This window comes from Nyctereutes procyonoides, unplaced genomic scaffold, assembly GCF_905146905.1.
Source record: "Nyctereutes procyonoides isolate TBG_1078 unplaced genomic scaffold, NYPRO_anot_genome, whole genome shotgun sequence".
In the NCBI taxonomy this organism is placed as follows: Eukaryota; Metazoa; Chordata; class Mammalia; order Carnivora; family Canidae; genus Nyctereutes; species Nyctereutes procyonoides.
The window spans coordinates 6,255,463-6,277,516 of NW_026575117.1; the positions used below are offsets into that span (position 1 = coordinate 6,255,463).

At 49.7% G+C, this 22,054-nt stretch overlaps 1 protein-coding gene across 2 annotated transcripts in view; it reads right to left on the minus strand.

Annotated features, from left to right (window-relative positions):
• RXRG (retinoid X receptor gamma) overlaps positions 1-11,997 on the minus strand; it is a 46,119-nt gene extending 34,122 nt beyond the window's left edge. For both annotated transcript variants that reach the window (XM_055334098.1, XM_055334097.1), the window contains exon 1: positions 11,518-11,997. In XM_055334098.1, the coding sequence (XP_055190073.1) occupies positions 11,518-11,566 (49 nt within the window). In that variant the 5' untranslated portion in view covers positions 11,567-11,997. The remainder of the gene's footprint in view (positions 1-11,517) is intronic.
• Positions 11,998-22,054: the final 10,057 nt, after the last annotated feature.

Genomic DNA, 22,054 nt, shown 5'->3' on the forward strand with positions numbered 1-22,054 from the left:
TGGACCCCTTTCCGAGGGGCCCCTGGTCCTTGGCAGCTGGACCATGTTAGACCTTCGTTCTGTTTGGGACATTGAGTGTCACCAGCAGTCAACGCTGTCTGGGAATCTGCAGGCGCCCACACCAGCATGATCTATGTGTGCATCGTGGCGCTGCAGCGGTCCAGCCGAACATAAGACTGAAGCCACAAAGTCCTAGGTTGGATTCGAGGCTCCACCTCCTTCCAGTCATGAGACTTGAGCAAGGAATGTGACCCCTCGAACCGCAGTTCCCCACCCAAAGTGGGGACACACGTGCCTACCTCAGTGGCCTGCTGAGAGCACCTGAGAGCACAGGCCCCGTGGTGGCAGGTGCAATAATTTACTGTCCTGTAATTGTTGTGTGCGAGGCACTGTGTGTGGCCTGCATGCCATTGGAGAAGATCGTGTACGTCGAGAGCTTAGACCAAGCCAGGCCCGTGGTAAATGCTCTATCGAGGAAAGTCGTCGCCACACACTGGTACGGACATACCAGTTGTTTATAATATTGAGTTGTCTGAATTGGCTAGTACAGCCACTGCTCTGAGCCCGGAGTGCCCCTCCGTCATCCCAGCTACTCCACCCTCCTAGGATTGCCAGGTCCCCTCCACGGGACCCCCCTCCCGTCTGACTATCTGCTGTCCTCCTGGTTGTCACATACTTTTAATTTCCACTTGCCGTGAACGGTCACCATCATGGTACCCAGCACTGAGCCGGGAATGTGGCAGACGCTCAAAAAGTACCTGACAACAGGACGGGATCAGTGATGGGATAATTTTTTGTTGATTAACGTGTATGACGACAGGGAGTTGATCAATAGAAATTACTTACATAAGAAGTCTACGGCCCTGCTGTTTACCAAAGTGAAAATCTCTGAATAACGAATTACATGTGCATGTTGAGGGGGTACTTGTTGAGAAAGAGAAGCCCGGGTACTCAGAACTACAGAATTCTTACCAAAGTGAGGAGGTTGCCTAGCAACCTCATCCTCAGCCAATGAAAGGAAAATGTCAAGCATGAGTCTTTCTGACTGGCCAGACAAGGGAGCAAATGGCTTGGTGTTTCCACCCCTTTGCTGCTGTGCCAGGGTAGTTCGCTGGCCTGCTAACAAGCCTCTCCTGCACGGAGTGGAAACTTGTCATGAATCTTGATACTGGGTCATACCCACCCACAGGGAAGGGGACAGAAGTAGAGACATGCTATTCCGGAGAGGCAGGACTCTTGTGAGGTCTAGAGAGCACCACAGGGCTCCATCCCATTCAACTCTCTCTCCCGGAGACACCATCGCACATCTAAGCCTGTCTGCTTGTCTCCACTGGAGGGACCTGGTGCATGAGCCCCAGCATCAGAGAGCAGTCTGACATCTGGCTTGTTCTTCCTTTAAAAAAAAATATTTTTATTATTTACAGAGAGAGCGCATGGGGGGAGGTATAGAGGCCGAGGAAGAGACTCTCCAGCAGATTCCCTACTGAGCTCGGAGCTGGATCCCAGGACCCTGAGATCATGAACTGAGCCAAAATCAAGAGTCGGATGCTGAACCGATGAGCACCCCTGGCTGGTCATTCCCAGTCTAAGGGACCCCTACTCCCACATCCTTTCCCAGCTTGGCTCCCAACACACAGGCAGGCTGAGGCCCGCCGCAGGAAGGCACTTTAACTGATGCTTCAATCGTCGCCTCCTCCCATGACTAACAACAACAGCTCAACATTGGCTGAGCGACTGCCGAGTGAAGACCAGCTCCAGTTCTCAGCACTTGACATATATTGACACGTCCTGCACCCACAAGCCCCGTTAAGGCCGGCACGCTGCTCTCCACTGTGCAGATGCAGGGGCTGGGGGCCAGGGATGTTGGAGACACTGCCCAAGGGAACACCACTCGTGAATGGGACCAGCGGCCTCTGAACGGAGTGACCAAGGCAGCTGATGTGGGTTTTGCCCCAGCCCCACCATGGGGAGGACTCCGTTCTGCGACTCCTCCCAGCAGCACAGGACAGCTCTCCTTGCCTCCCCTGACCCACCCAACATGAGACCTCCCTCTGGACCTTGACCCTCGCACTTCCTTTCTTTTTGTTTTTTAATTTTTTTTTTTTTTTAAGAATCTCTACACCAGCATGGTGCTGGAACTCACAACCCCGAGATCAGAGTCACAGGCTCTAGGCTCTGAGCCAGCCAGATTCTCCCACCCCCGGCGCTGTCTGCTGAGGACACAACCCATCCTGACTCTGGCCCCTCACAGGTCCAGGCTGGCCGGGGCGCCCATCGTCAGGGTCCCAGCTAAGCCCGACCTCTTCCTCTACCTCCTTCGGTAGAAGGGGCACTCGGACGCCCGGTGCTAGTCCACATTTCTTACACGTGGGTCACGACCTGCATGTTCAAAAGCACCTACACTCAGGACACCTGAGTGGCTCAGTGATTGAGCATCTGCCTTTGGCTCCAGGCATGATCCCGGGGTCCTGGGATCGAGTCCCGCATCGTGCTCCCCATGGGGCACCTGCTTCTCCCTCTGCCTATGTGTCTCATGAATAAATAAATAAAATCTTAAACAAACAAACAAAAAAGCACCTACACTTAAGCCTCAGGGCTTCACGGCCACCCTGACATGGGACAGGAAGGACAGGCACAGCACTCTGCATGTTAACAGGTGCCAACCTCAAGTGGAGAGAAGCTGAACTTGGTGCGGCGGGGGGGGGGGGGGGGGGGAGTGAGGAGCAGAGGTGGAAGCCACATTTTTTTTTTATAAGACTCCTCTGCTACCAAAGTGCTTTCTGGCTTTCTCGATGGGGAAAACCAAAGGAACATGACACACATGGGGAGTGTGTGGGAGAAGGGGCTCAGCACCCGGGGCCCCTCAGCAACATGTGGGGACCCATAGATGAGCAGCCCACAGGTTGCCTGCAGCTGGCCAGCCTTTCAGGGGTGCCCAGGGCAGCTCTCCTGCTTCCTGCCCTGAAGGAGAGGAGGGCTCAGGGGCTGCTCCGCAGGAGGGATGGGGCTGCCTCTTGGGGTGCTAGGCCTGCTAGGCCGAGGGGGGAGAGCACAGGGGCACCCCTCTCTCCTCCCCCTCTCCCCCTCCCCACCCCCAGCCCCTTCCACACCCCCTTCCCCTAAAATCTGCAGTGATGGAGGTAGTGAAAAGCAGGCAAAGATTGATAATCAGCCTCATTATTACCAGCATTATATATAATTATAGCAAAACCTTACTCATTTCGATCAATTGAGAGGAAAAAAATCAGTCTAAATCCGTGACAAGTTGGCAGATTACTTTTAAATTACAATTTTATTACTCCTAAGTAACACACGTGAAGAGTTTGTGTTTCGAGTACCACAAGCTAATGGTTATTAAGTGGAGATTTTATAAAATCTGCTTTAAAAGACTCTTTTGTAATTAACACCCCGTTAATATGCTAATGATGCTCCTACCAGGCTTTTTAAATTGCTTCAAAACAGATGTAACTTAAATAGGGCAACACTTCTAAGATGCTGTTTGCTCCACAAACCTTTTTTTTTTTTTTTTTTGGTTGGTTTTTTGTTTTGTTTTGTTTTTGTTTTTGTTTTTGGTGAATGAGCAAATACAAACTAGTTCATAGCAGGACTGATTTAATCAAACCTTTCCAAATGAGATAGGCCATAAATTATTAAGGCCACATTGCTTGAGGTTAGAAACCAGACTTCTAGGATTTGAAGAACTACCTTATTTTAGAGAAGAGAAAACAATCCCACAGAGGTTGCAGGACTTGCTCAAGGCCACACACGGTCAGGATAGAGACACTGGGTCTTCTGGCTCCCAGGCTCCAGGACATTCCACATTCCACGAACCGTCTCACTCACACAAAACGCTTCCCAACTATAATGCTATTTATTCCCATGTCAGCTATTGGTTCAGCCAGTCAAAAAAAATATATATATAAAAAAACGGATATATATATCCGTTGAGTGCCTACTATGTCCCAGACCCCAGACTAGGCGCTCTGGAGAGAGGGGTCCCTCCTGGGGGGCCGGTGCCTGTTTCACGTAAGCGTCAAACTGACTCACAGTAATCTCCAGGGCAGAAATGATCCCCATTAGGGAGATTTAGAAAAACAGGTTCAGAATGATAAAGTGACCTTTCTAAGCGCCCCTTGTGAATTGTTACAGACCTAGAATCTGAGTCGAGCCTAGCACTATTTTTTCTTAACCTTCCTGTATGTAATTAATGGCATTTTGCTTGCGTCCCACCTTTCCCACCCAGGACCACATTATCCGCCTTGACGGTATGGGCGGATATTGTGCTGTGTCTATGGCCTAAGAGGTACTCCACGATCCTGAGGCAGGGGTGACACTCACAAGGAACACCGTCTGCCCCTTCAAGCCAGGTTCATATACTGGGCACACCATGTACCCGTGGATCCACCAAGGCAATGCCAACGAGTGTTTCAGGCATTAGTTGAGGGTGCCCCCACCTCACCTCTTGTCCCTAAAGTCCTTGAACATCAATCTCGTCCACATCCAGCTCTTGAACCCGTGACCTCAATCCCTTTTTCCGTCTCTCTGGACTTCTTGTTCAGATATGCTCTCTCTGACCTCTAAATATGGACAGCCTCCTTCTTTTTTCTTTTTTTTTAAGATTTTATTTTATTTACTCATGAGAGAGGCAGAGACACAGGCAGAGGGAGAAGCAGGCTCCCTGCAGGGAACCCGATGCCTTGATCCCAGGACCCCGGGGTCGCACCCTGAGCCGAAGGCAGATGCTTATTCGCTGAGCCTCCCAGGTGCCCCTAAATACGGACAGTCTTCTGAAGACTGCGGATCATCTTAAAATGCAGTGAACAACATCCTTAGTGCGGTGTTATCATTAGGTGATGCACATAGGATCATTTGTTCTCAGGTTCTAAACACCTAAATTCCTGGGACCCATTCACCTATCCTCAGGCCCAAGAAACATTTCTAGAAATAATTCATCTCCAAATGTTATGCAGATGTCAGAGCTTGTAACTAGTTTATCATCCCTTCAAGACAAGGGATGGGTTCTCGTTCTCGGGGTCCTGCACAACCCTTGCACAAGCCAGATACTTAGTCAATGTGTGCCTAACAACTGATTGGCACTCCCAGACAGTCTAGAATATTCTCTCCCAGCTCATGACCTCTAATCTTTGCTCTGCTCCCCTTGTCGCTGGGATGAGAAAGCACAGACACCAGGAGCCCCAAACTCTCCAAGAGACTGCTTCCCCGTGACATGAGTGACCAGCAAACGAGGGATGAAGGAGACCCCGAGTCACAGAATGGAAATCCAGGCAAGCCAGCAGAGAAGAGACATCCCAACATAGGGGTTAGGCACTTTCTCGGCCACTCTTCTGACTTCTTGTAAATGCTTTCTAAATTAAAGATCACAAGCTTTTCCATCTTTTAAGTTCAGATGTTGAATTCTGAAATCCCATCAGGAATTTGAGCTTGATTTTGAACCCAGAGACTTCCTGTCTTTCCTCTCTCTTAATCACAGGATCTGATAAAGGCAGCAGGGGGCTCCAGGTCGTTCAGTGACTCATCAAAGTTACTGGCCCAGGGCCAGGGTCTCCTGAAGCCTGGAGGGGTTGCAGGTCCCAGGTCCCAGCTCTCTTTCTGCCAGATCTCCTGAGTGCCTGCCCTAGAGTGATTTGTTGAAACAGAACTTCCTGTAACAGGCACAGAATCCACGTCTCACTTTGCTTTGTCAGCATCTCCGGGTGCGCCATCTGAGGCTTTAACAACAGGCACACCTCCCCTAAGAACCATCTACATACAAAATTCTAGCTGAATTTAGAACTGTAGTCTCCAAATTTCCTGAAATGGGGAAGGGGATCTTTTACCGTGTGTTTACAGCAGCCCAGGCTTTATTTTATTAAATCCCTACACCAGGGTGCTCCTGGGTGGCTCAGTGGTTGAGCATCTGCCTTGGGCCCAGGGCGTGAACTTGGAGTTCTGGGATCTAGTCCCACGTCGGGCTCCCTGCATGGAGCCTGCTTCTCCCTCTGCCTGTGTCTCTGCCTCTCTGTGTGTGTGTGTGTGTGTGTGTGTGTTTCTCATGAATAAATAAATAAAATCTTAAAATAAAATGAAATAAAAATAAATAAATCCCTAACCGTAGAAGGCTAACACTGACCCTGCGTGGCAGAGAGTATTGAGTTATTTGAGGGCTCTCTGAGGCTCCCCCCACCATCTCCTCCTCCTGCCACCCCAGCTGGCCCCTCAGGGGGTTCTGGAGAGTCCAGTCTGAAGATCACAAGCAGCTGCAGATCCTGGGCAAGCCACACCTGCTTCCCCAAGTGTCCTCAACTGTAACTAAGGGGTCACCCCCATGGCCCAGAGGCCCCCTGTCTAGCTCTGAAGACTCAGCTCTGTGGCAGGGAAGCCGGCTGTTCAGAGCCAACAACAGGAACCACTGTCAACTGGAAACCACTCAGAAATGGTAATAAACCTTCTCCAGAATGACCCCAGAGTGGTCCACAAACACCCAGATGCAGGGCATCCCTGTGCCTCCTTTTCTGCTGCTTTAGTTACGGTTCCTCTCCCCCCCACGACAGGATTATTGAGCAGTTGCAACGGAGACCCTATAGCCAGCAAAGACTCAGATGTTTACTATCTGGTTCTGCAGAGAAAGAGCTTGCCAATTCCCACCCTGGAATGTAAAACTAGGTTCCACGGATTAGAATAAAGTGGGACCCATCTGGCAAAGTTTTTGGGTTTTGTTTCCTAAGGACCTTTGAGTACCCGGTGCCCTGCCCCCACCCCCAGGTCATTTTATTCATTTGCAATTACGTACATCTGAAAAATGCATTATGATCCCTAAGAAAGTTGTGGAAGAGCACAGAGCAAGAACTGAATATGTTAGTTGGAGTTCTTACACAGAATTCACCAATTTGTGGCAGATCTGGAACTCTGTTACCCCTGCACCCCACTCCCTCTCCCCCCTACCCCCCTGCAAGCAGCTGGGACAGCACAGGGCTTCACACAGCAGCCCCGGCCCCTGCCTGGGTTAGGATCCTGGGTCTGCTCCTTACCAGCTGGGTGTCTTGAGCAGGTTACTAAACCTCCTCGTGGCTCTACATTCTCATCTGTAAAATGGGAATAAGAGTAGCACCTTCCCTCCAGGGACCCTTGAGAATATTAACTGGGATGGTTCTTGCAATGCCCGTGGAAGAGGGTTTGGCACCCAGTAGGTGCCTCAAGCACATTAGCTACTAGTTGCACTCTTTGTGATGATTGCAGAGCCAGGACCTAGATCGATCCCACAAGAACCACCCAAACCCAGGCATTCCAGAAAATAAACTTTTACATTCCCTGGGCCTCTGAGTCTTCTCCTTTCAAATAAGAGAAAATCGCAACTTCCTCTGGGAGCCGCTGGCATCCCGGCCACCCAACTCTGGTGGCGAAGTTCTCTGCAGATACAGAAGCAACATAATGAGGGGAAGGAAGAGGTGGAGAATTTAGATTTAGTCTTTGCACAATTTCTTCCCCCAGTTCCTACCCAGCTCTCTGTCTCCTGGTAAGATTGTAAATGTTTCAGAAAAATAGTTTACACTAAATATGTTCCTTCCTAAATCTCATAAACAGTTACTCCTTCCCACATAAACCCTAACCACTTACGTCCATGGTAGGTCCCAATTAGCCACCCACACATTGGCGGAGGGGAAAAATATGTTCTGGCGCACACATCCGTGTACACACACACACACACACACACACACACTCAGATCTGCTCCCACATCCACACACATCCTCCTCTTGCCCCCCATCCATACACACATGCTTGTGTGCACTCTTACCTCGAGCTCAGCCCTCCCCCCAACCCCCCATCCCGTCAGCTATTCCTGGGTAAAAAAGCAGAGCTTTCTACACAAATGTCAGGGTCAGCTGCACAGGACTCTTGCAGAGCAGTAGGCCTCCAGGAGAAGCACCAATTAATGCTCCAGAGTCCCTTGCTCCCGAGTGAGTGGCTGCTGAGCCCTCTCGCGTTTTAATTTCTCAATGGCCAGGCCACGTGTCTGCAGCCACTGAGAATTAGGGCTCCTGCACCCCAGCAAGGGGTGCGCGGCTTCCCACCGCTTGCTGCCCTGGAGCAAGTGCATGGCTCACAGGAGTCCCGAGAGGCAGCCCAGTGGAGCAGGGATTCTGGGACCGGACTGCCTGGGTTCAAATCCTGGCCGGGGCCACTCTAGTCACCAGAACGTCACCCGTTACTTCACTGCGCGGTGCCTCAGCTTCCTCGTCTCTAAAAGGAGTAGGGTAATCGTGGCACCGGTGCATCCTCAGAGGGGCATCACTAGCCGAGGGTGCAAAGTGCTCCCAGGGGTAGCTGGCCCCCCGAGAAAGCGTGGCAGCGGGCTCATTAACCGACATGCGAGAGACGCCCCCCCTCCTGATCTCTGTTCTCACCCTGAGGATTACCGCACAATTGGATGGGGGGAATTACAGGCTTTGTTTTGCCATCTTCTTAGAGGCAGCAACTGTCTCATCCTGGCAAACAAATCTCTTACTGAGCAGCTGGCAAAGCCAGGACTTGGCAGAGAAGGAGAGAAGGGTTCTCCGCTCATCACATGGCAGGGCCGGGAGCTGGGAGATGGGGCACCTCGGTGAGACCACTGCCACCCAGGCAGCCACCACCCACTGGCCCATCTCACCCGTCCCTCAGTCACGGATGGGACGGTGATCTCACCTGTGCTAAGCACAGCCCCAGACGCAGCCCCCAGGGGTTAGTTCCCAAGGGTGACTTTGCACATCCCTGGGGGGATTCTCAGGAGCCCCCTGGGGTTCCATTTGCTGATATATCAAGAAGTGGGGGGGGCAGACACCCCCACCCCGTGCCGAGGCTGCCGCCGACAGCCACTCCGGTCCTGGGGTCTGGCCTGTTCCTGCGGGAGGCGGGGGGGGGGGGGGGACGGTCCTCCCTCACCACCCAGTTCACAGACAGACCTCCCTCTCACCCAGTCGTGTCCTCTGGCTCAGTGTTTCAGCAGCCTCTTCACTGGCGCACGCAAACAAAATGGAAAACATCCACAGGCCTAAACAAGATAATTACTCTCCTCCCTCGGGAACAAGGAAGAGTCGCGTCAGAGGGAGACACTCAAACAACCTGGTGGCCCCTCTGCCTCTGGCTCCCCCATGTTACATCAACCTACTGTCTCCCCACAGCCGGGCTCTTGTGTTTCCGCTTATCCGAACCCTAATTACACCAAATACCAGGGCTCCCCCAATTTTGAGGCTCTAAACCAGCAAAGTGTGTGGGTCTTTGTGGCTTCCATTTGATTTCCCCAGATTCCTAATTCATTACCCTCCAGTAATGTCTGATTTTTAATCAATTTGCATGTTAATGGTTGAGCAAAATGGAGGGGATGGAAATACTAACTTTGATTAAGTACCAAACATGTGGTCACTAAAGTAGCTGCTTCTTCAATGTTAGCACATTTAATTCTCAAGACAAGACTCTGAGGATGAGATTATCAACTCCATCTTAGAGGTGAAGGCACTGGGGCTCAGAGAGGTTCAGTATCTTGCCTAAGGGCACACAGCTAGGACGTGAACCACTCAGTTCTCTCTCTCTCTCATGCTCTTTCACTAGATTAGATTGAAGGAGTACTATTAGAAGTTTGGGTCAAGGGCTTTTCTGGGAGGGGTCTCCCATTCAGCCCTACATAGCCTTGGAGTGCTCCCTGCCTCCCTTGAGGACTCAGTTTCTACTCTTAAAATGAGAGGCCCAAGATGCATCTCAAGGTCCCTTAGGAGGCTAACATTCCGGGATTCCAGCAGGCAGCCCTCGCTGAATTTGGGGCTAGACCTTTCTTCATCCAGTCTTTCTCTAGCTCTTTCAACCCTGCTCTTCACTCCCACTGTCTCAGAGGGTCTCCACGGCATTCATGAAGCGATGACCTCACAGACCTTGGAGTGGTCCCGAGGCTCTTGAAGAAAAACACATTTCTCAGACCTCACACAACTGAATTCAGAGGGAAAAGGAAAAACTGCCTGGGTTGTGAATGGGACCAAGACAGGAGCTGAGAAGGCCTTTCACACCCAGGACCCAGCTATAAACTGGAGATCAGATGTCCCGGTCACAGCCTTGGCCACCACTCTCACTGGGTCATGTCATGAGACTGGCCTCAATAACTTAAACATCACCTCTTCCAGGAACCCATCCGTGACCCCCTCCTTCTTGTGTCCCAGCAACAGCTTCCTCCCGCACCCCCGGGGAGCACACAGCCCCAACCAGGACGATGTGTTGGTGCAATAAGCCTACACTGTCCAAGGGGCAGAGACTGTGTCTCATTCACATCTGTCTTCCCAGAACCTAACACCATGCTTGGCTCACAGAAACTACCCTGAATGAATGAGCAAGCCCCTGGGCCCAATGCCTCCGGGCCGGGGCCACCTGCAATGTGCACCTTGCAATGTCCCTGCACGCCTCACAGAAGGTTCTGCCCAGCAAAGTAGGCGAGCTTTACTCCCGAGCCCTCGGATGAATCGCTGATCTGTCCACACAGGGGGTCGGGAGAGCAGGGACTTTTCCGTTCTCAAGACCCAACAAGAATTTCTGCTTTGTCCTGTCTGCCAGCATCCACAGCGCAAAAGCTCCTCTTTGGCTCCCAGGAACACAAGCTACATGCCACCAGCTGACAAGTGAGAGGCCAGTTGGTCAGCTGTTGGTTCCATTTATTCAAAGCTGGACGACTGAACTGCTTCTGCCACTGAATCGTGGGAGCCTTAGGGTGCCTGTCAGGCAGCCCCTGCGAAGTGTGCCCAGCTGCCCTGCCGGGCTTGGGGGTGTAAGGGGGGGGGGAATTGGACCTTCAGCTGAGTGCAGACCCCTGCCCCAGAGCCACCCCTCAGCGTGGAAACGCAGGCAGAGACCCTGGCCGTGGACTTGGGGGCTACAGCAGGGAGGGGGCGCCAGGCTAGGAGCAAATCAAAAGGGAAGACAACAGAGGAAGGAAAACGCGGTGGCAAATTCAAGCGCTCTGTTTTCTCTTTAAAAAAAAAAAAAATCCAATTACGGGGCAGGGGGGGATCTGCTTTGAAATAAAACAAGCATGCCCTTGTTACCGGGTGTCCCGGGGAGTCTTCATAGAGAGGCAAAACCCTTTTCCATCACATTTTCTTTTTTCTCATTACAAGTTGGATAATAGGTTCACCAGAGTAATTCCCTTTGACTCTTCCACTTTGCACACCCACAAAAACACGCCGGGTTCTAACAATGGATATCTGGGTATCTTCTCCTGGGGCAGGTGGGTTTGAAGGCGCCCCCGAGTGTCTGCACGCCCTGTCTCTGCGCTCCCTCCGGCCCGGTGCGCAAAATCCTCGCCCCCCGACCCGGCCCCGCGCCCTCCCTCTCCCCTGCACGCGCAGACACACACTAGGATGCATCTAAACGTGCGTGCCCTCCTCCGGGTTCAGCAGCGCCCCGGGCCCTGTGGCGCGGTGCCCTCCTCCTCCTGCGGCCCCTCCAGGCAGGTCCACCTCCACCCTGCGCCCCCGGGGCAGCCCGAGCGCCGGACTCACCGCCAAAGCCCGTGGGAAACTTCATGAAGTGCGAATAATTCCCGTACATGGTTCCTCCTCAGTTCATGTTCCTCCCTCCCCAGTGTTCCGAGGAGCGCGGCCTCCCGGGCTCCCGAGCGCGCAGCCGGGGCGGCCTTCAACTTGGGCTAACGCGAGCGGTCATCGCTCCCCCGCCGCCCGGGCAGCTCGGGCTGGGCCAGCCCTCCGGGATTAGTCTGGAATCTGCCCCTCGCTCGGAGCGGCCACATAGCGCGTCCGGGCGGCGCGGCAGCTGGTGCCTGTCAGTAACCGCGCACCGCGCCGCCGCCGCCGCGCCCCACGGCGCACGGGCTCCTGTTGCTGCTCGGCGGCACTCGGGCTCCTGTTGCTGCTCGGCGGCACTCGGGGCTGGGCCGCCGCGTGCGCTCCCGGGCTCCGCGCCTCCGCCCCCCTCCCCGCCCCGGGGCTCTGCTCTCCCGGGCCCCCGATGGCGGCGGGGAGGCAGAGCTGGGGGCGGGGGCCTCCTCCTCCTCCTCCTCCTCGACGTGCACCCACAGTCGTCGGGAGGGGGGGGGTTCGGAGAATGCATTCTTTTTTCCCCTCCCGGCCCCTCCTCCGGAGGGTGCACCGCACTTGGCATTTGATCTTGGAGGTCCCAGAGAGAAGTGGGAGCCTCCATCCCCAGCTGCAGAAGCCAGAGCCCCCCTTGGATTTGGGGTGGGCCTCTCCTGCTCTGGCTGTGGGGGGGGGCTACATACACATATGTCTGCCCTCCCAGCAGTGGCAGCCTGACAGGTGCGCTTGGGAGCCATGGCCCATTCACAGGGACGGTGGACCAGGAGGGAGGCCGCGTTGGCTCCCCGTGGTGCTGGTCATTGGATGGAGGGATGCATCCACCTTATACACCTTATACACCACGGCCACCCCACCTGGCCACTTGCTCAGAAAGCACTATTCAGTCCTCACTGAACCAGAGACTCTCGCGGGTGAAACCCAGCCACAAATCAAGAGAGTCTAAGGATCCCCTTTTTTCCTCCTTTCTTTTAAAAAAAAAATCTTATTTAAATTCAACTTGCCGGGATCCCTGGGTGGCTCAGCGGTTTGGCGCCTGCCTTTGACCCAGGGCACAATCCTGGAGTCCCAGGATCGAATCCCACATTAGGCTCCCGGCATGGAGCCTGCTTCTCCCTCTGCCTGTGTCTCTGCTTCTCTCTCTGTGTGTGTCTATCATAAATAAATACATAAATCTTTAAAAAATAAAAAATAAAAATAAATAAATAAATTCAACTTGCCAACATGCAGTGCAACACCCAGTGCTCATCCCATCGTGTACCCTCCTCAGTGCCCGTCACCCAGTAACCCCCAACCCCCTGCCCTCCTCCCCTTCCACAACCCTTTGTGTGTTTCCCAGAGTTAGGAGTCTCTCATGGTTTGTCCTCCTCTCTGATTTTTCCCCACTCAGTTCCTCTCCTTTCCCTTATGGTCCCTTGCACTATTTCTTATATTTCACGTATGAGTGAGACCATATAATTGTCTTTCTTCGATTGATCTAAGTAGCCCTTTGATATTCGGATCTGTTATACAGCTTTCCTGACAAGCCACTGCGAGACCTATAGTCGGACACCTCCAATAATGGGAAGCTCACTACTATCCCATTCCATTTCTGGGTAGCTCTTACCATAAGAAAGTTTTTTTTTAGGGGATCCCTGGGTAGCTCAGCAGTTGAGCGCCTGCCTTCGGCCCAGGGCGTGATCCTGGAGACCCGGGATCGAGTCACCTGTCAGGCTCCCTGCATGGAGCCTGCTTCTCCCTCTGCCTGTGTCCCTGCCTGTCTCTCTCTGTGTCTTTCATGAGTAAATAAAATCTTAAAAAAAAAAAAAGAAAAAGAAAAAGAAAAAGAAAGTTGTTTTTTTTTTATTGAGCTGACGTCTGCCTCGCCTCTGTAGCTTCTGCCGACAGGCTCTAGGGTATTCCCTGTGGCCGCACAAGAGGAGCCTATGGGAACCTTCTGCAAATTCACAGATAAATCTCCCATGCCCGTCATCGACTTCCCTAGGCAATCCTGTCTCTTTCAACGGTTCCATGCATCACCAAGTATTTGACTATATTCACAACCTATTCTTTTCCTAGGAATATATTTCAATTTCTAGAGACCCTCATGGAGGGGAATGGGGTTGGCCAGACTTGAATACAATACTTCAGATACAACCTGGCTTGTCTCCTCATAGTGTATGTGTTGGCAGGGCAACAGGGGTGCTGTCAACATACCCACCAGGTCGTGGGCTGAGCTCTGAGAGGCTGAGGCAGGATGAGAGCTTTGCCCTTGATGCAGTGTGGTGCACAGAGAGGCAACTCAACTCAAGGCTCACAGGGAGAAAAAAAAAAAAAACAAATCGAGATTCAAATGCTAAGAGAATCTAGAACAAAAATTAAGAATAAAGGCCCAGAGACAGGAATAGAGTCCGGATGACGAGGGAAGAGGGGGCCAAGCTGGGGATCAGAGCCAAAATTGGTCAGGAGAGAGGAAGAAAGACGCACTGTCACTGGGAAGACGTGGTGTGCCCCGGGCTTCCTTGGCCGGGTGCTGGCCTCAGAGCCTCGGTTGAGAACTGGCGTAGATGCGGGCAGTGCCTACGGGAGGACAGTTTGCCTACCTGCATGGGCTTCTGGGCAGCCCCACAAGTTAATTCCCATAGAACTAACTTGACAAATGACCCGCCCGTCCAGCTGTATTCTCTCTTATACGCATTCTTCAGCCTATTCTCAGGCGATTGGCTTTGGGACCAACATGCCACATGCAATCCTATACTCCTCCGAAATGAAAACATTTGCGTTCACTCATCACCCCGGATCTTCTGGGGTCCTGCTTCTTTCATCCAGTATATTCATTATTCCTTCTCCCGTTTCATGACTTCTGAAGATCTGACGCACTGCTCTCCATATTTTATCTAACTTATGAACAAAAACATTGATAAAGACAAAGCAAGGACGTCTTACAGCATACCACCAGAAAGTCCATTTATTAGGACAGCACTAGTTGTGTGGCCTGAAGTGACTGTGTCTACAGAGAAAGCAAGTCAGAAGCCAACCATGCTGAGTACAAATCCCAGGCCCATTGTTTACACCCTCACAATACTGGCAAGTTACACTCTCCCTGGACCTCGGTTTGTGATGACACTTGAGTCCACACGTGTTAGTAATCACTTAGAAGATGCCAGATGGATAATTAATGCTCAATATGTACAAGCTATTTTGATGATGGTGATGTGACTTAAGCAAGTCACTTTACCCCTTCTTGTTTCTTTTTACTCATTCATAAAATGATGGAACAGGGCTAGATGAGTCCCAAAATCCCCCTTCGACTTTAAAATGAAATGCAGATGAGTCCAGCCCCCAATTCCATACCTGTCCATTTTCTCTACAGAAGTGTCTGAAGCAAGTGTCTCATGAAAGCACAAACTGCAATTTTGCACACCCGTCCAAGAAATAAGTGAGTTGTTCCAGCACAACTGGCTTTTTGGTGAACCGGGTGCTGGCAAGGATTCTTCCAAGTACTTGAAAACCATCTTTAAGAAGCTCTCCCTAGAGCCTTATTCAAGGTCGATGTCAAGATGATCTGTGAGCAATTTGCGATAGATTCTACTTTCTTCCCCTTTTTCACTAAGTTAAGTGTACCTGACCACTTTTCCTCACAGAATAAAGACCAAAAGCCTTAGTGTGGCATGGCAAGGCCCCACCATATTGTCTCAACCTACCTTTTAAGCTCTGTGGGGAGGAAAGTGCTCTGGGATGGAAATCACAGGCCCAGGCCCTCCAGTCTCACTGCTCTCCTGCTGTGTGACCTTGGGCGAGCTCATTTACTCTGAAGGGGTGGAAGAGGACACCCACACCACCCACCCCACTAAGGTTTCTGGGGTTTGTTTTTGTTTCATGATCAAAAGCGATGAGAGGAGTGCATGTTTTGGTTTAGGTTGGGGGTTTTGTTTGTTTGTTTGTTTTACACTCCAAAGTTCTCTGCAAATACAAGGAAATAATATCTTTTGTTTGTCTGTTTTTTTCTTTCCTTTCTCCGGTGGCCCCTTCCGATCTGGCTCTTTTGCTCACTGTGGGAGCAAAGTATGCTCATCCTAACTTGTGGCTCATCGTTCGTGCCCGTTTACCTTCTCCTGACCTGCTTCCCCACATAAATTGTTTTCTCACATAACTGCTAGAACACAGTAGGTGTTCAACAAATATTTTTGCATTAAAAAATGCTTAATGTGCTTATACCAAACTATCCCAGCATGCTTTCCTTGGGATACCTTCTGTATGGTTTAACATCCCATCACAAGCCAGAAACTTTGACTAAAGTACAAGAAATACGAATGTGGCTTTTCCTTCTAATCCACACTTTTTTTTTTAATTTTTATTTATAATAGTCACAGAGAGAGAGAGAGAGAGGCAGAGACACAGGTAGAGGGAGAAGCAGGCTCCATGCACCGGGAGCCTGATGTGGGATTCGATCCCGGGTCTCCAGGATCGCGCCCTGGGCCAAAGGCAGGCGCCAAACCGCTGCGCCACCCAGGGATCCCCTAATCCACACTTTTGACTGGCACCACTGTGTCTTGTCTAAGACCATTTTGAGGCAAATGGTGGGTATTTGTCATTTCTAATGGCTGAGTGGATGGAACTGGAGGGTATTATGCTGAGTGAAGTAAGTCAATCGGAGAAGGACAAACATTATATGTTCTCATTCATTTGGGGAATATAAATAATAGTGAAAGGGACTATAAGGGAAGGGAGAAGAAATGTGTGGGAAATATCAGAAAGGGAGACAGAACATAAAGACTCCTAACTCTGGGAGACGAACTAGGGGTGGTGGAAGGGGAGGAGGGCGGGGGGTGGGGGTGAATGGGTGACGGGCACTGAGGGGGGCACTTGACGGGATGAGCACTGGGTGTTATTCTGTATGTTGGTAAATTGAACACCAATAAAAAATAAATTTATTAAAAAAATAGGACCATTATTGATATAACAACAGTAGCCTGACCTGAGCCCCTCCCAGATGACCCCACTGATTTCAGGCACTTGGCTGCCTCTAGCTGTTACTGGATTCTCATTAGGATGTCAAATGAAAAACCAAATGCTTGATGTCCATAGTGGGAATTAGCTAATTCATTCATAAGAATTCTGAGCTCACTTCTTGTCAAGGCTAATTATCTATTCCTCTTAAGTGATATGTTCTGCTTTTATTAAAACCATTAGTGCCTTTGAGTAAATGAAAAGGGCATCTGTTTTCAGTAGTATGTTTGACACAGACTGTTATCTTATGTGCACCCTGGTAATAGAAGGATACCACTGGCATCCTTTGTGTGTGTGTGCATGTGTGTGCGTGCGCATATGTGTGCACTTTTGAACAATCGCAATAGAAAACAATATTTTGCAGTAAACATGGATGAAAAACCAAAGTCATTTATTAGATATAAAATTTAGATGCAAATATCTCCACACTGATGACACCAATTAATATTTTTATAATTGTATAGTACTTCACCAGCCTAATAGTATATCAAGTTTGAATGTGTTTTCCCAAATATTAGAGTTAAACAGGGCATATAGTATTATCCTATTTTATCAATAAGGAATATGAGTCCAAGACTGTGAAGTCAGAGAAGGAAAGATAGCCATTCTAATAAGTCGGATCTCAGAGAGGGGGGGTCTCACAACTATGAAGCAAAGGAAATGGGCATAAAAACCAGGCCCCCAATTCTGACTCCCAGCCAATGTGTCACTCACCAGACCTCGATCCTTCCCTTATGAATGATGGGTTTCTATTATGTGTGTTGAGGGGTGGGAGGTTCTTACGTATTGTTTTTTCCTCTTTGCTGTCATTCATTCATTCAATTATCATTCAGCCAACACTTATTGAGAGCCTTTTGCCTGTCAATCACTGGGGATACACGAAAAGACAAGATATATGAAGTTCCTGACCTCATGGAGCTTATGCAGTCTGATGGAGGAGCTGGTTAGCAAACAAATAGTCACAGACATAAATATATCATTATGAGCCATGATAAGTGCTATGATGGAAAATAATTGGATGAGATGAGAGACTATAGCAGGGAAATCTAGTTTAAATTGAAAGATCAGGGAGACTTCTTTGAGGAAATGACTGTTATACTCAAATCTAAAGAAAGAATAAGATTCAGTTGGAGGGAAAAAGAAGAAGAGGGGGTGGAGGGTGGACAAGACAGAGAGAACAGTAGATCTAATAGCCCCAAGGAGGGAATGAGCTCAGTGTCTTCCAGAAGTGGGGAGTATAATGTTCAGGTTTCCCCTTTATACAATCTGGCTTCCCAGAGTTCAAGGGGTGCATTGTCTTGCCCCGATTCTGCGTATGACATGCCATGTCAACTGTGTACTGCTGGAAACCTCCCTTCCTGGCTTTGTCTCCCCTTCACATGCTGGTCAGATTCAGATAACTGCCTTTCCAGTCATGCCTCCCCAGTAATCCATCCTTGCCAATGTGTTCCTTTTGCTCCTCCGCTCAGAATAGCCTTCCCTCATTCTGTTCTCTGTCCAAATACCATCATTCCCCAAGGCCACTCTCACGGGCACTTTTATATGGCCCTCCGTTTGAACTGCTCTCTCCTGGATTCTCACAGCCTGGAAGTGGGACCATTCTTATGTCATTCATCACATTCCTTCTTGTATGATTATCTTCAATGCTTCTGAAAAGACCTCTTGACCAGACAGGAAACCCTAAATAACTGGGTCTGAGTCATTTTTGTAGCCCCAACAGCCTTTATGACAGAGTCTAACACTTGATAGAAATTCAATAACTGCACGATTGATGAATGAACACCTATTGATTATATGGGCCTCTCCTGAGGTCAACCCCAGGGTACCAAACACAAGGAAGTGAGAGTTCCTAGGTCCAACAGTTTTTACAACCCACATTTCACTTCCATGGGCTCCTTCTCCTGGAATCATATACTCATGTATGGACAGGCTTGATACTGGCTTTAGTACAGTACATCTGTCTTGGTCACTGAGAGGCTTGAGGGCAGAAATGAGGTGTCCGATTCAGGAAGAGCACTGATTAGCTTGAAATGAAGACTGTCTCTGCTGTCACCAAAAACTGGGCCATTTCCAGAAGGCCTAAAATGTATTCAAAGGCATATGCTTTATCTACAAGGTGTCATCCATGACTTAGCAACCAGTCATGTTTGTATCATAGCCGACGGCTCCAGTCACTAGTGAAACAAGCAGAGTAAAATTTGCCCTAAGGGAGTCGTTCCCAAACTTGGCATTACCATTACCCAGGAAGCTTAAAAAAAAAATTAGAGAAGGCTTTATCCACCTCCAGAGATTATTTAATTGGCTTGGGGTTGTGGTCTGGGCTTGGGAACTGCTAAAAGAACCCCAGGTGATTCTAACATGCAGCTAGTCGAGTTCAGGAACAACTGGCTTAAAGAGAACCTTCTTTTAACAGGAAGCTATGACGGAGCCATCAGCAAAAAACAAGAAGCCACTTCCCAGGATAATTCCAAGGAACCGGGAAGATCCACTTTGCCCATTTGCTAGTACACACAATTGGAACCTGTGAACTCATGAAGCTCTCGCTTAGCAGGAGATGTGCTGGCTGAAGCCATCGGCTGTGTAGACCAAGCACTTACTAACCTGAGGTTTGCTGGTACTATGTGTGACCTCCTCAAACCCCAGCCCCTGTGCCATCGGAATCTTACTCCTTAAAGGCACTACCTCAAGGCCATCTCCACTGTCAATCTTCCTTACATACAGTTAGTACTCCGCTGTTCTCCAAAAAAAGTTGGCTTAAATACTTATTACAGCACCAGTTTAATTTCCCTTTGTATCATATTTACTTGTTAACCTAGAGCCTTCTTCTTGAATATAGGGACAACTTCTTATTCATCATTATTAATTAACATCAGAGAATCTAGTATTTTGCTTTATAAATGCTTATAGAATGGATGCTAAGATGACAACTATCAACGGGACGGCTCTACTCTGCGCTGTTCTAAGCTACAAGTTTAAGGGTAACTTTTAACTGCCCTTCACTCCAAACTAAGTAACATTGTCATAACATTTTCAAGGTAGAAAGAATAGTTACATAGATGCCTCCATCTCTTGGTTCCCAGTCAAATCATGGTCATAAAACCCTCTCTGTCATAAACAACTCGACCACAGCTGCAAAGCACATGGGGGCTCTCAGGATACAGAACAACTGTGATCACACAGAGCTGAGACCAGAGGGAAACATCTGGTCCCTTCTAGACAGAGGCCAGCAGTTCAAATATGGGACACTCTAATCCAGACTGGGTCCAGATCCAAGGAGTCACAGCCAAAGAGGTGGATGTCAGCACCTGACCTCAGGAAAGGCTGCTCAAGTCCCGTGAGGGAGGAAGAAATACTGGAGTAGAGCCCAGCCCCCAAGACCAGGCCACTGGCACTTGCATTCTGTTGAACAGACATGCATTGCACTGGCTACTGGCTACATATATTCAGGTGTAGATTTAGAGGCTGCAACCCAATCGCACACAGACCAAGTGATCTATTTTCAGATCCAGCTCACTCTTGGGGAAGAGGCTCTAAATATACCCTCCAGTGACTGCAGGAGGCAGATTATCATTGCTGGCAGCTGAGCAGGGTGGGGCACACAGGGACGTCAAGAACTTCACCATTACCCTCAGCACAGCGCCAAGGCCCCACCACTTGTAGAGCTATATTTACATAAGGGCAAGTGTCTGTTATATTTGACGGGGTTTTCATGTATAAGTGCCTGGCCGTGGGCTCTGTATGGCAAAAAAAACCACTCTTCTGTTCCCTCTGAAGAGCCACTAAGCATGTCGATGCCACGAAGGAGGACTTTGGTGAAACTGACCTTGTTCTGTTCTCAGGTATTCTATCGTAGGAAGGGCTTGCAATTATATAAGCAATGGTATTGAAATCTCCCCTGTGCATAACACCTGATTGTCTACAACATGCTTTTATAGCTTATTTATAAGCAAGTATGAAATATTATTAAAAGCAAACCCAAGGGGGCTGCACTCAGAAAGGATGTTGGATATTGGGACATAAGAATTTATCTTGCTGTAATGATTTTCTCTGTAACAGGGAAGGCCTTTTGAGTCAATGTTCAGCCAAGACATAGTTCTCTTACTGCCAAAAGCCAAACACTGTATAACTAACTCTATTTCCAGGCAGTTAATCCCAAAAGGCCAGAAAGCATTTAGTTCCAGAAGGCACTGAGTGGGAGCTGCATTAACCACCAGCATTCAGGTAACTCTGCCTAACAGCAAAAATGAAGAGGAATAGCTAAAGGCAGAGAGATAGTTGATTAGGGGCAGAGGTGTGGCACGAGGAAGGTCTTTAAGTCAATGTTCAGCAATATCAGGCTGACCTTGAGGCATCTCTGTACTTAGGGTATTAGAGTAGCCTCAGAAGGCCCAATCTACCTGGGATCAACCATGGGGCACCAAAGAGAATTAGTGGAGAAAGTGGCAATCTGAGACATTTACCACTGAAGCAGGGTTGCTCAAAGGGTCCGGGCTCCATCTGCATGAAACTCATCTGGGAAGCTTGCTAAATCTAGGGATTTCTGAGCCCTGCCTGGACCCTCAGAATCAGAAACTTAGGGCCAGAGAAGGCCTGGGCAGGAGGGTCTTTGATAAGCTCCACAGGTGATTCCGATAAGCATTGAAATTTAAGAATCACAGCTTTATGCAATGGTACATAGAGAAGGTCCAGTCATAACCTGGTGTGCACGCCACGTTGCAGTGTTCGAAATGACTCATTGGTGACTCCTGGTTACCCTGCAGAGCCAACATTAATGTCTTTTCACAGCCTGAGTTCCTAAAGTCACAGTTGTTCTAAGTAGTGTGTAGTCAAGCTTAGGGAATTCTTTTGATTCTAAATATTGTGTTCTCTCTCCCACCCTTCACCTTGTAGATGTAATCCTTGAACTGTCCATACTTCTGTCCCCAGCAGTCAAGAGGCCAATGCCCTGGTCAGATGAAGGTTCTGGAAAATGGGTGAGGTCCGATGGGGCTGAGGCGGTGTTTGCCTGCAGCTACAGGTCTGAGAAAGTCTTAGTTGGGGGAAAGTAGACCCAAGAGACAAGAAATAGTTCAAAGCATTCAGGGTACAGAGGGTTGGCCGAAGAGGAACAGTTTGGCAGAAGCAGCCCCAGGAGATGCCCAGTTAGAGCCAAGGCTGCAGGAGCCAAAGGACAGCGGGGGAGGGGCAGATCTAGAAGCAGATTCCCACCGCTCAATGGCCCCCAAGGAGAGGAAGGCTTTTCTGGCTGCCTGTGACATCACCCATGGGCAGCTGTTAGGGTGAAGCATTATTTCTAGAATTGCCCAAACATCAGTGACTCTTAAGGGGTAATTTCAGACACATCAGCAGGCTGGGCACAGATATTTAAGGACTGGAGCCATTGTGCCGCCAACCAAAGCCTACATCTGAGGCCGATGCCGCCCCTCCCGCCACGGCCCTGCACAGATGCCCTTTTCAGATCCTTCGCAGGCTTTGAGCCAGCCACACCTGGAAGGAC